Source organism: Cajanus cajan, chromosome 2 (genome assembly GCF_000230855.2).
Source record: "Cajanus cajan strain Asha chromosome 2, NIPB_CcT2T_4, whole genome shotgun sequence".
NCBI lineage: Eukaryota > Viridiplantae > Streptophyta > Magnoliopsida > Fabales > Fabaceae > Cajanus > Cajanus cajan.
Window position 1 is genome coordinate 71,769,296 of NC_138518.1, and position 12,700 is coordinate 71,781,995.

Consider the following 12,700-nt stretch of genomic DNA (forward strand, 5'->3'; position numbering starts at 1 on the left):
TAACTCCATCATCACCTAGTGAAATTAAAGTTAGGCACCTGAGGTTCACTCACACATATCTCCACATTGGTATGATATTGTCTACTTTGAGTCTAAACCCTTGTGATTTTTTTTGTCTTCTCCTAAAAGACCTCATACCAATAGAGACTTTGTGTGTTTTTTAAACTTTTATTCCTCCTCATAAACCAATGATGTGAGACTTTATTGTACTCTAACAAATCTCCTCTCAAACAAAAGACCGTGACTTTATCTTCCCTTTTTTTTCATCTACGAGTATTCATTGGGGGTATGATATTGTCCACTTTGGACTTAAATCCTCATGGTTTTGTTTTTAATCATCTCCCAAAAGGTCTCATACTAATGGAGACTATTGTGCTTTTATAAACCTTTATTCCTCGTCATGATCCAATGATATGAGACTTTCCTCCCCTCAAACAAAGGATCATGATTTAATCTCTTTTTTTTTTCATTTATGTGTATTCAATAGAGGTCCCCCACTATTAGGTGACATCAATAGGACACATCACTTGACTATCCGAGACTCTAAGTCAGTCATTTGGTTGAAACCATCAGCTTTGATATCGGTCTAAACCCCTATGATTTTACTTTTGGTCATCTTCCAAAAGACCTCTAACCAATTAAAACAATTATGTATATAAACCTATGTCCATTATTTTGTTTGAATAATGTGAAACTTGTTTACATTCCAATAATATGAGACCTTTTGGAATATGATTAAAAATAAAATCATAAAAACTTAAGCTTAAAGTGAACAATATAAATGTGAAGTCATGTGTGTATAAACTTTTAGCACCAAACACCATTGATATAGTTTGAGACTCGTTAAAAAAGTTATTTTTCTTTATAGAAGCAGTCGTAGTACATGTAAAAGACCACATGCTATGCTAACTAATAATCAGACCCAAGATCGAACAAGGCCTAGAGATTAATCCATCGGAACATTAACAAGCTATAACACACAATAAACACCGATAAAGGAAAATTTGGAGGTGAGAAACACATCGATTGGGTACCCATCTAAAGCTTCAAGTGTAGCGTAGTGTTTGGCAGGAACTTGTCTTGGCTGACATGGTTAAAAGTTTGAATATTGATCGATATGGTGATGGTGGACATAATAATTGGTAGGTAGAAAGAGATACGTTTTCCCTATGGACCCTATCCAATAATTTATTTGATAGAGGGAGGGAAAATAGGACAAAGCTGCTCTGCTAAGAATTATTTTTTGTGCTTCTAAAACTGACACACATGAGAATCATGTTTGACAGAATAATACAACTAGTGATACCACAGTTATTTTCTTGGGAAGAAACACTTCACTCACACCGACACATTGTCTAGCGAAATATACAAATAGAGAAGACAGATAGCAATAAGTAGTATCTTACAACATTAACTCGACCAAAAACAAAGTAACATATCAAACTGTGTCCTTATTGCTCCAAACAAGTTCACAAATTTATAGATACCACAGTTTAATGATTGTAGCATCACATTGCCTTTTATTTCTAATTTCTGCCTTGTGCTTTCAAAGTGGAAGTGGTGGGATGCTCTGCTCATGCCTGAAGACGTTTTGAGGATCCACTTTGGTCTTTATCTTTACCAACCTGTCAAAGTTGTTCTTGAAATACCTATAACCCCAAGAACTTGCCTCTACGTAGCTTGTGTTGTTTTTGGTGTTTATTCCCAAATCAAGATCACGGTAGTTCACATATTGTTCCCTCGGGGAGCTAGAAACATAAGGACCCATGTAGTTGTGGAGGTCCCTAATCCAATCTATGTGCTTTGCAACATTCTTTTCTCCCTCTTGCCAAAAGGACAAGTACAAACTTATGAACAGTGTTCCTTTTCTGTGGGGAAATGGGGTATCAGATTCTGAAAAATGGTTCATCCTTCCACCAAAGGGACTCCATACTATCAAGGGGCTATCTTCTATCAGCACCCTTTTCCACAACCCCTCAAGCCCGGTTTCTGGTATTGGTCCTCTTACAAAATCTGATTTTCCCTTGAAGAAGACCTTTTGTGCCTTTGCTTTCATCAGAAATTCAGGGGTGGTGCCACTAGGAAAGCCTGCAAAATAGAGCACAGATTTGATCCAACTAGTTTCCAAGCAATCCTTTCTTGTCAACCCCAACTCAGGAAAGCTTGTCTTCATGATTTGGAGAAGTGTTCTGGCCCCACCAAGGAAGAGACCATTGTAAGAAGTTGTGATAGTTCTCTGTGTTTTCTGAATGAGGACTCTGATGAAGAGGTTCTCATCAACAAAGGGTGCCACTTCCTGCCACCTGTGAAGAAGCTTGGTTGCACCTTGCTCAAGGGTCTTGTTAACTGTAAAAACTGTCACAGTTGGTGGCACAGGAACAAGCTTTATCTTCCACCAAAGAAGGATACCAAAGCTTCCACCTCCACCTCCTCTTATGGCCCAAAACAAGTCCTCCCCCATGCCTTCCCTATCAAGAATCCTTCCATTGGCATCAACAATCTTAGCATCTAGGACATTATCCACCGCAAGACCATATTTTCTTACCATGGTTCCATATGCTCCTCCTGTAATGTGCCCTCCAATTCCTAAAGTTGTGCAAACGCCTGCAGGGAAACCATGAACTGAACTCTTCTCATATATTCTGTAGTACACTTCACCATTTGTGGCACCAGCTTGAACCCAAGCAGTGTTGCTTTGGATATCAACTTTGATGCCACGGAGCTTGATCAAATCAACAACAATGAAGGAGCTTTCAATTTCGGAAACGTACGAGACTCCTTCATAGTCATGGCCACCACTTAAGACTCTTAAATGAATCCCAAGTTTCTTGGAGCAAATCACAGCTGCTTTGACATGGGAATCACGGTGTGGTATGAATATAAAGTTGGGTTTTGGTGCTGAAGGCACCAAAAGCCTTTGATTCTGACCGGAGGAGTCAAGGACGCTGGTGAATGAAGGATTGTTTGGAGTGTAAATTGTTGAGTTAAATGGAAATGTTCTGTCAGAAATCAAGCTGAGGCATTGGACAAAACTTTCTTGAAGTGAAACTGAATTTGCCCACGAAACTGATAATTGGAGGACTACAACTAAAAGCGACAAGTGTGAGAATGGTGACACCATGGTTTTTGTGTTCTCAGGTTTTGGACTCTGGTTTGTGCCAAGGAGGGTGTCACCAATGTTGTATATATAATTGAGCTTTAGTGACAGAATGGTGTAATTTTATGGGGAGGGAATGAGGGATGCTTGAGCTAAGACATACGTCATACAGCTGGAGAGTATTGACATTGGATTGGGGTGAATGTTCTAATTTTACTTATAAGAGTGGATTGTGGAACATAAGCTTTTTACATTTTAACTTGACTCCAAGAACATGGACCATTTTCACAATATAATCTGAATATTGTGGATTGTGAAACATAATCTTTGCTAAATCCCCATGAAAGTGATATTATCGTTTAGTGTTGAATGGCCCCACGGATTTATTAACATTTTTACGTAAAAATAGTAGAAAAATGCACTTTATGTTTTTGTTTTTATTTAAAAAAAATATATATTTGAAATTGTGTCTCTCTCATTAAAAAAACATAAAACAAAAAAAGTAGTAAAATTAGGCAATTATTTAAAAGGTGTGATTAATAAAAGAGTAATTTAAAGATTTATCAACTTTATTATAGTTATACATAATAGACAAATAAGTGATTCATTATGCGATCATGCACCAGCAAATTCTTTAGCATCGTGGTTATAATTGAGGTTGTCATAATTGCAAGCAAAGAAAAAGAATAGCAAAATTTAACACATTCAGTGAAGAAGAAAAGAGAAAAACGGTGGCGGTAAAGAAAAAAAAAACTTGCAGCAACGAAGTCAGAATGTAACTCGTTCAACTCTAATTATCAGGAATGGAACATTCGAACGGAATACACACAGTTCGTACACATCGAACTCTGAAGTAGAGATATCGATTCGGCTGCTCGTGAACCAATCTGGACCAACCCGGTTCATGACTTTAAGGGATTAAGAAAATGTTGACTCATTTTTTTCATGGGTTTGACTAATATAACTTGGGTTGACCCGAGCCAACTCAATTTATTAACTCATTTTTGTTTTTATAAAATGTAAAAATATTTTATTTTCATTTATTTCGGTTAACAATCTATCAATAAATTTCTTTTATTAACTATTACACAAATTATATAGTTTTAAATACATTTTATCACTTAAAGTTTTTAACATGTGTACTATGAAATGAATTTATCTTCCAATCCAAGTTGAGAGCATGAATAAAGCTAGCTAATTCTCTAACTATATGAAAGACTAATAGTGTATAGAACACGGAAATGGAACACAAATACATGCAAAGAGGCTAAAAGCAAAATCACAAAGTCTAAAGTAAAAATAAATAAATAATAAATGTGAAAATTGAAACTTGTGGAGATACTAAAAAATTTGGCAAATGTATTGTGAATCTTAAAATGAAAAACATGGAAATGTTACCCATAGAACAATGTTTGATTTTCTGAAGATGAAAATGAAAGAAAATCATCATAGGAACAATCTTACACACACTCCACACTGTTGTACAACAACCTTCTCATAACATATTGCGAGACAAAATGGAAAAATAAACTCAAAATAAAGAGAATAAAAACAAATAAGAAGTAAAAGTGAATGAAATTGGAAGAGAATGAGAAGAAGAACAGAGTGGGAAAAGAAGGTGAAGAGAAACCAAAAGAAATGAGAAAATATAGGTGTTAAAGGCAAGAATGAGTAATTAAAATATAATTTGATTTGACATTTTAGCTTGTTCATAGTAGATTGAACAAAGGTTATTGTTGGTCTCGATAGTCCAACTGTTGCTCTACCATAGTATGATATTGTCCGCTTTGGGCTAGGCCCGCACGGTTTTGTTTTTGGGCTCCTTCCCAAAAGGCCTCATACTATATGGAATGGTGGACACCCTTATAAACTAGCCAATGTTCCTTCATTTTACAGATGTGGGACTTGGGATGAATCCCAACAAACCTCTCCTCAGACCAAGGACCACATGTCTCGTGACCTCCTCCCCTCAAGCGATAATCCATCACCATCTTGTACCGCCGTTAACTCTACGGGACACTAACGGGACACGCCGCCTGAACACCACAATATCAGGAAGACTTTCGACACAAGGCACCAAGTTCGGATCTCCATCGCGAGGCACAACACTGAGGGTCTTCCCGCATCAAACCCAGCCGAACCGTTGGCTCTAATACCACTTGTTGGTCCCGATAGTCCACTTGTTGCTCCACCATAGTATGATATTGTCCGCTTTGGGCTAGTCCTGCACGGTTTTGTTTTTGGGCTCCTTCCCAAAAGGCCTCATACTATATAGAATGGTGGACACCCTTATAAACTAGCCAATGTTCCTTTATTTTACAGATGTGGGACTTGGGATGAATCCAACAGTTATCACCACTACTCGTAGCCTCTATGGCGAATCAATAGATGTTAAAAGGAAAAAAAAATGAAAGAAGAATAAAGTAAGGAACAAAGGAGAACAAAATAGGTAGAAGAGAAGAAGAACGAAATTTTAAGACAAGAGGAAGAAGAGAAACCAAAAGAAAAGAAAAAATCTCAATACTAAAGGCAAGAAGGAGTAATGAAAATACAATTTGATTTGATATTTTAGCTTGTTTAGAGAAGACTAAACAAAAATTATTCTCGTTATTCATAACCTCTATGATGAATTGATAAATGTTAAATGGAAAAAATGAAAGAGGAATAGCTTCTTCAGAGTAGAGGAAACAAAGACTATCACTATCATTTATAAACTAGGTCATAAGTCCATCAATGTTAAAAGAAAAAAATAAAAGTAGAATTTGAATATATTATAAATAACGTTTTTGAGTAAAAAGAGTAAAAAAAAAAATTATGACAAAAAATTGGAATAAGAAGCGGATGATATGTAAGCATGCCAATTCTTTCTTTTATCATAAGTAAATAAATATCTTAAAAAATATTAACAACATATAAAACAAATTACTAGTAAGATATAAAAAATGTAAATTTATTTAATTAAATTATATTTTTTAATGAAAAAGAAGAAAACATAAAAAATAATAAATATAAACAAACTTATAAAATAAGCTAAAAAGTCTTATATAGTAGTTATAGCATAATTTTATAAACTCAAACATTTTCAAACACTTATAATACTGATATAAATACAAATAAATTGGTTATAAAAAATTTTAATTGGTGCACTTTATTAGAAATTTTCACACTTAATATGTGTCACTAATCTTATTAAGGAATATTGTGATAGAGTGATTCTCTTAACATAGTATTGTCTGTGAAATTAAAATTCTAGATTATATCCTTTATTTTTTTTTATTTTTTTTTATATGGTATTGACAAGAATATTTATCTTTTTTTTTTAAATCTTGACTATATTAAAATTATTTTTCTCTGTATTTTTTATTATTATCAAAACTAAGACTCAAAATTAAATATTTAGTAATCCGTAATATTATTTTCTCCTTTCATATTTGGTGGTGGTGACTGGGAAGGGGATGGAAAATATTTTATTAGAAATCAAATGGCTCTATTGATTGTAGTTTCTACACGTGTCAGCTCTTAATCACTTCACTTGAGACCACTGGAGAACACTAATTTGTATGGTTAAACAAAATATCTTCATCCACCGAAAGAAAAATACACAAGAATTTGTAATGGAAAGCCCAATGAGGCCCATTCATGGCCCCATAAGCAACAGCTTACTTGAAAGCTCAACATTCCAGCAGTATATAAACATAACAAATCAACTCCTATATATAAACGGTTGTCGATCTGTGTGGGAAAATATTTATCGAAGAAAGCGTTTTTAAAAATTATATTAATTTTTATTTAATTTATCTTTTTATTTATTAATTCAATTTAATATTTTAAAATAAATTATTAATAATTAAAAATAATTTTATACTCTAATCTAATTTATTTTAAACTTAAAATATAATTTATATAATTAAAACATTTATTTATATAAGTTATATATATTTTAATTTAAATATAATATTTACTTATATATATAATTTATTATAAATTTTAGTTATATATAATAAAAATTTAGCCTATAAAATATATATGCTAAAATTTTAGTTAGAATTTACTTATATATATATAAAGAATTTACTTGGCAAATGAATGAAAACAGACATGCGTGGCTGGCTGTAGGTTTATTTGTTCCTGAATAAAATTAGTGTCTTCCGCTGTCAAGTCAAAAAGCTAACCTGTCATAACAAAAATATAAAGGGTTCCTTTGATTCAAGTGTTACTTGAAATTGAGTCTTCAAGATAAAAAAATAATATAATTAGAATACAAATTTCATTGAAAGAAGTTATTTCACTAATAATATGATTAAAAAAATTAGTTTTAAAACTTAATTTAATTTTGATTTAAAATAGGATAGATATAATTGATTGTTCGCACATATTTATTTGAAAATCACTTTTTTTATTTGTAAAAAAAAAATTACAGCAATAAAAAAATGAATCTAGGTCTCAATGAAATATGATCTATCTACCACAACTCCTTTTGAACTCCTTCTTCCTGGTCCTGGACCTCGTCACTTAGATTTGAAAATCAGTTATAGAATAATGTATTATAAAAATAATTCTAATGAAATTATTTTTACATGTATGATTAGTATAAGAATGAAAAATATTGTTTGGAGATATGATTAAATATATGCAACTGAATTAAACACTAAAAAATTATCAATAAATCATTAGTTTGAAGGATATTGAACTTGATATTTTTAAGTATTATTTCAATTTTGAATTTTGTATAAAAAAGTATATGATTAAGAGAAAAGATTCTACTAAAGTAATCAATTAAATTCTTTAACCGAAAATTAATTATTAACTAAACTAATAAATATTTTGACCAAATAACATTTAAAAAAAAAAGAAATTTTCTAATATTATGTTTTATCTACATAGTGATGCTATTTAACTCAAACACTAATACTTTATTACATGGTTTAAAACAAAAAGAAAAGTATAAGAATATATTCGTTTCCAGGGTTTTAAATATTCTATTTAATGTATAAAACAGACCCAAATAAATGTTCACCACCTCACTGGTGCCCATAAATAATCATGCTTCCTAAAATTTTGAGATCCCATTGGTTTGACAAATTTAAAGCGACGAGTTTTGCAGAAGCCTAAAATTTGGAAATTGATCCATATAGTGCACATGGCGTGGTGAAAGATACTATTCCGTATCCATGAATAGAAGGAGGGAAAATAGGACAAGACTGTTAAGCATTATTATTTGTGCCTCCAAGTGAAACTAGAGAATCATGTTAAGAAATTAGAAGACCAATAGTGATAGCAAAGTTTTTGCTTGAGAAACAACACTTCAGTCACTCGTACATAATTTAGTGAAGTACACAAATCACAGAAACAGCAAACAATTAGGTGTATAATCTGTATCTCACAACATTAAATTGACCAAAAACAACTCAACTAATAATCTAATTGTATCCATATTAACTCTCACAAATTTATAGATACAAGTCTAATTAATGATTGTAGCATCACAGTGCCTTATTTCCCATTTATTGCCTTGTGCACTCAGAGTGGAAGTGGTGGGATACTCTGCTCATGCCTGAACACGTTTTGAGGATCCACTTTGGTCTTTATCTTTACCAACCTGTCATAGTTGTTCTTGAAATATCTATAACCCCAAGAACTTGCCTCTATGTAGCTTGTGCTGTTTTTGGTGTTTATTCCCAAATCAAGATCCCGGTAATTCACATATGCTTCCCTTGGCAAGCTAGACACATAAGGACCCATGTAATTGTAAAGCTTCCTAATCCAATCTATGTGCTTTTCAGCATTCTTGTCTCCCTCTTGCCATAGAGATAAGTACTGAATTTTATAGAGTGTTCCATTTCTATGAGGGAATGGGGTATCAGATTCTGCGAATTGGCTCATCCTTCCACCATACGGGTTAAAAACTATCAAGGGGGAGTCTTCAACGAGCAACCTTTGCCACAACCCCTCAAGCCCAATTTCTGGTATTGGCTCCCTCACAAAATCTGATTTGGCCTTGAAGAAGTTCTTGAATGTTGATTTTCCTTTGAGCAGAACCTCTGCGGGGGTGCCGCTAGGAAAGCCTGCAATATAGAGCACAGAGTTGATCCAGCTAGTTTCCAAGCAATCTTTTCTTGTCAAACCCAACTCAGGGAAGCTTGTCTTCATGACTTGGAGGAGTGTTCTGGCCCCACCAAGGAAGAGAGCATTGTAAGAAGTTGTGATGGTTCTCTGAGTCTTGTTTCCAGCACTGGATGGTTGAATGATGACTCTGATGAAGAGGTTGTCATCAATAAAGGGTGCCACTTCCTGCCACCTTTGAAGAATCTTGGTTGCACCTTGCTCAAGGCTCTTGGTAACTGTAAAAACTGTCACAGTTGGTGGCACAGGAACAAGCTTTATCTTCCACCAAAGAAGGATACCAAAGCTACCACCTCCACCTCCTCTTATGGCCCAAAACAAGTCCTCCCCCATGGCTTCCCTATCAAGAATCCTTCCATTGGCATCCACAATTTTAGCATCTAGGACATTATCAGCAGCAAGACCATACTTTCTCATCATGGTTCCATAGGCTCCTCCTGTGATGTGCCCTCCAATGCCTAAGCTTGTGCAAAGGCCTGCAGGGTAACCATGAACTGAACTCTTCTCATATATTCTGTAGTACACTTCACCAGTTGTGGCACCAGCCTGAACCCAAGCAGTGTTGCTTTGGATATCAACATTGATGCCACGGAGCTTGACCAAGTCAACAACTATGAAGGGGCTCTCAATTTCGGAAACGTATGAGATCCCTTCATAGTCATGGCCACCACTTCGCACTCTAAGGTGAATCCCAAGTTTCTTGGAGCATATCACTGCTGCTTGGACATGGGAATCACGAAAGGGTGTGAATATGAACTCGGGTTTTGGTGCTGAAGGCACCAAAAGCCTTAGGTTCTGTGCTGAGGAGTCAAGGATGGTAGTGAATGAAGGGTTTGTTGGAGCGTAAACTGATGAACGAAATTGAAATGTTCTGTCTGAATTATAGTAGAGACATTGGATAAAACTTTCTTGAAGTGAAGCTGAATTAGCTAATGAAACTGATAATAGGAGGACCAAATAAAGTGGCAAGTGTGAGATTGGTGACACCATGGTTTTTGTTTTCTAAGGTACGTCTAATAGTTTTGTGCCAAGAAGGGTGTGACCAATGCTCTATATATAATTGAGCCATTGTGCCATGTTGCTGTAACTGCATAGGGATACTTGAGCTAAGACCTACGTCATATAGATGAAGAGTATTGGCATTGATTTGGGGTGAATGTTCTAATTTTAATTATGACAATGTGGAATATAAACTTTTTCATTTTAATTAGATATTCCAAAATATCGACCATTTTCACATACTAAATAATCTGACAATGACTTTGCTTCATCCCCATAAAAGATAGCGGTTTTACCCTTCAGTCATGTGCAAAGAAAAGCATAATTAGTGTTGAATGGCCCCACGGGTTTCTTAATGTTTCTGGGAAGAATAAGTGTGATAAACATGTCTGTATATTTGCAGCATTATGCGATCATGCACCAAATAAAGCGAATTCTGTATGATTTTATATTACCTGTGAGTTAACTAAGTTTAAATCGAATCCATTCGGGGCCTTCTGGTGGTTATAATCCTATGGTCCACTTGACTAATCGATTAGTATATTTGTTACTTTAATTGATCGAGTTACGTAACGTTTAACGACCCACCTTCAAGTTTCGTGATACTTGTTTGCCAAGAGTAATTAATGCAACAAATATTCCCCATCGTCGCCAAGCTTAACTCGGGTTGAACATTTGAAGTCACAATTTAAGATGCCATGTAGTTTTTGAACGTATACAAAAAAAAGTTTAAGTTGTAGTGTAACTATATGAAGAAAAAAAAAATTGAAAGACAAGGCACTAGAAAAGCTAGAAAACTAAACTACCATAAATTTTTTTTAAGAGTTAATCACCTATACACTGTCAGTGTAAAGTTTTTTTACATTGACAACTAATTATATTTTTTAATTGTGTCATGTCACTATAAACAATTTATTTTTAACCGTGATATGGTACAATTAAAGGATATAATTGATTGTCAGTGTAAAAAATTTACATTGACAGTGTATAAGTGATTAACTCTTTTTTTCATTTTTGAGTTGTTAATATAGTTTTCAATAAAATTAATTCTTAATTGAGTAGGAAACTCTTTTATATGTTTATACAGAATGGACTCTCTTATGAAGTTTTACGTTCTTAGAAGACTAAAGATGCTACATGTCAAAAAATAAACCTAGATATCCGTGTGATAGTGAATGGTTTAGAGTAGGTGCATGTATGTACATTAAATAACAAGTGTAGCAAAATTGCAAAAATAAGTCGTCGTACTAGAAACGGAAAGTTTTGTAATGAATGTATAAACGAGGAAGTCAAATAGTATTTATTACAAAAACTAGGCTATTTTTCTTTTTTCTTATTCATGTCACTTAAGATAGGTGTTGGTCATATATATATTTTTAATTTATAAGAATTAAACTTAATATAAAAAAAATTAAAACAATTCACACCCCCTATTTAACTGACTACAATTGTGTAAATATTACTTGCAAAACTGACTACAATTGTGTAAATATTTAGGTCTTTCAAGGATTAATTTGAGCTTAAATGTAAAGGAACTAATGTCTTTTAGTAGACGAAAATAATTTTTAATTAAGAGATTAATTACATACGTTTTTAACTTGTAGAAGGCTTTTGTTGGCAACTTAACATGTTATCACATATTTAGTTCTGCATAAAACAACTAATTTTAATTTTTTTTTTCCTTCTATAACTATGATATTAGTAAAAATGATCTCCTAACAAAAATAATAACTAATTTCTGTGGTGGGCATATACAAGATTTAATAAATGAGACAACTTTTGACTTATGGGCAAATCGTTCGTTGACTGGCTGACTCTTCTTCACTGCCATTTTATGGAGTAAAGAGAGAAAGTGAGGAAATAAAAAATGAAAAAGAAATTGGATGGGCCGGAATGTGTAGAAACTAGAAAGTATTGAATTCATACTTGTTGATGAAAGAAGCACTTCCAAAGAAAATAAATCGAGGTTGATCAAGAAAATGTTCATAATTACAAACTTTTTTTTTTTTTGTGAATATATAGGACAAATATCTCTTTCAAAAATATTTAATTTTAATTTTTTTCATTAAAACTACAATAACAATAACAAGTTCGAATCATACTAATCCATTCCCTTAATTTTTTTTTCTCTCTAATTAATATCATAGTACTAATTCTCTCTCTCTCTCTCTCTTTCATTCATTTGTATACTCATTTTCTCTTAATTAGTTAAAAAGTAATTTTCAATATTTCTCTTAAAAATCATTTGCATAAAATAAAATAAAAAAATTTATTTTTTATTTATCTTCCATAAAAAAAATAACCCAATTTAAAGTATAGTCACAAAATATAAATATTTCTCTTAGTAAATAAGGTGTTTGTTTCATACATTATTTTTTTTCTTCTTAAATGTGAATATGAGAAATGTAATATTTTCATATTTGTCGTGAGTTAATTATTTTGGAGTATTCTTCATTATCAAGAAAGAAATAATAACTAGAT

At 33.1% G+C, this 12,700-nt stretch overlaps 2 protein-coding genes across 2 annotated transcripts; both read right to left on the bottom strand.

Moving 5' to 3' along the window:
• Window positions 1–1,227: 1,227 nt before the first annotated feature.
• On the bottom strand, window positions 1,228–3,294 carry LOC109813208 (monolignol oxidoreductase AtBBE-like 13). The gene has a single exon (XM_020377351.3). It carries the CDS (start codon window positions 3,119–3,121, stop codon window positions 1,547–1,549), a length of 1,575 nt encoding a protein of 524 aa, XP_020232940.1. The 5' UTR covers window positions 3,122–3,294; the 3' UTR covers window positions 1,228–1,546.
• A 5,075-nt stretch (window positions 3,295–8,369) lies between these two features.
• LOC109813202 (monolignol oxidoreductase AtBBE-like 13) lies at window positions 8,370–10,257 on the bottom strand. Its single transcript, XM_020377345.3, has one exon. The coding sequence runs from the start codon at window positions 10,208–10,210 to the stop codon at window positions 8,618–8,620; it is 1,593 nt and encodes a 530-aa protein (XP_020232934.1). The 5' UTR covers window positions 10,211–10,257; the 3' UTR covers window positions 8,370–8,617.
• Window positions 10,258–12,700: the final 2,443 nt, after the last annotated feature.

Excerpts from the sequence above, each read along its gene's own strand:
- LOC109813208 (XM_020377351.3), bottom strand. The coding sequence starts at position 3,121 with ATGGTGTCACCATTCTCACACTTGTCGCTTTTAGTTGTAGTCCTCCAA.
- LOC109813202 (XM_020377345.3), bottom strand. The coding sequence starts at position 10,210 with ATGGTGTCACCAATCTCACACTTGCCACTTTATTTGGTCCTCCTATTA.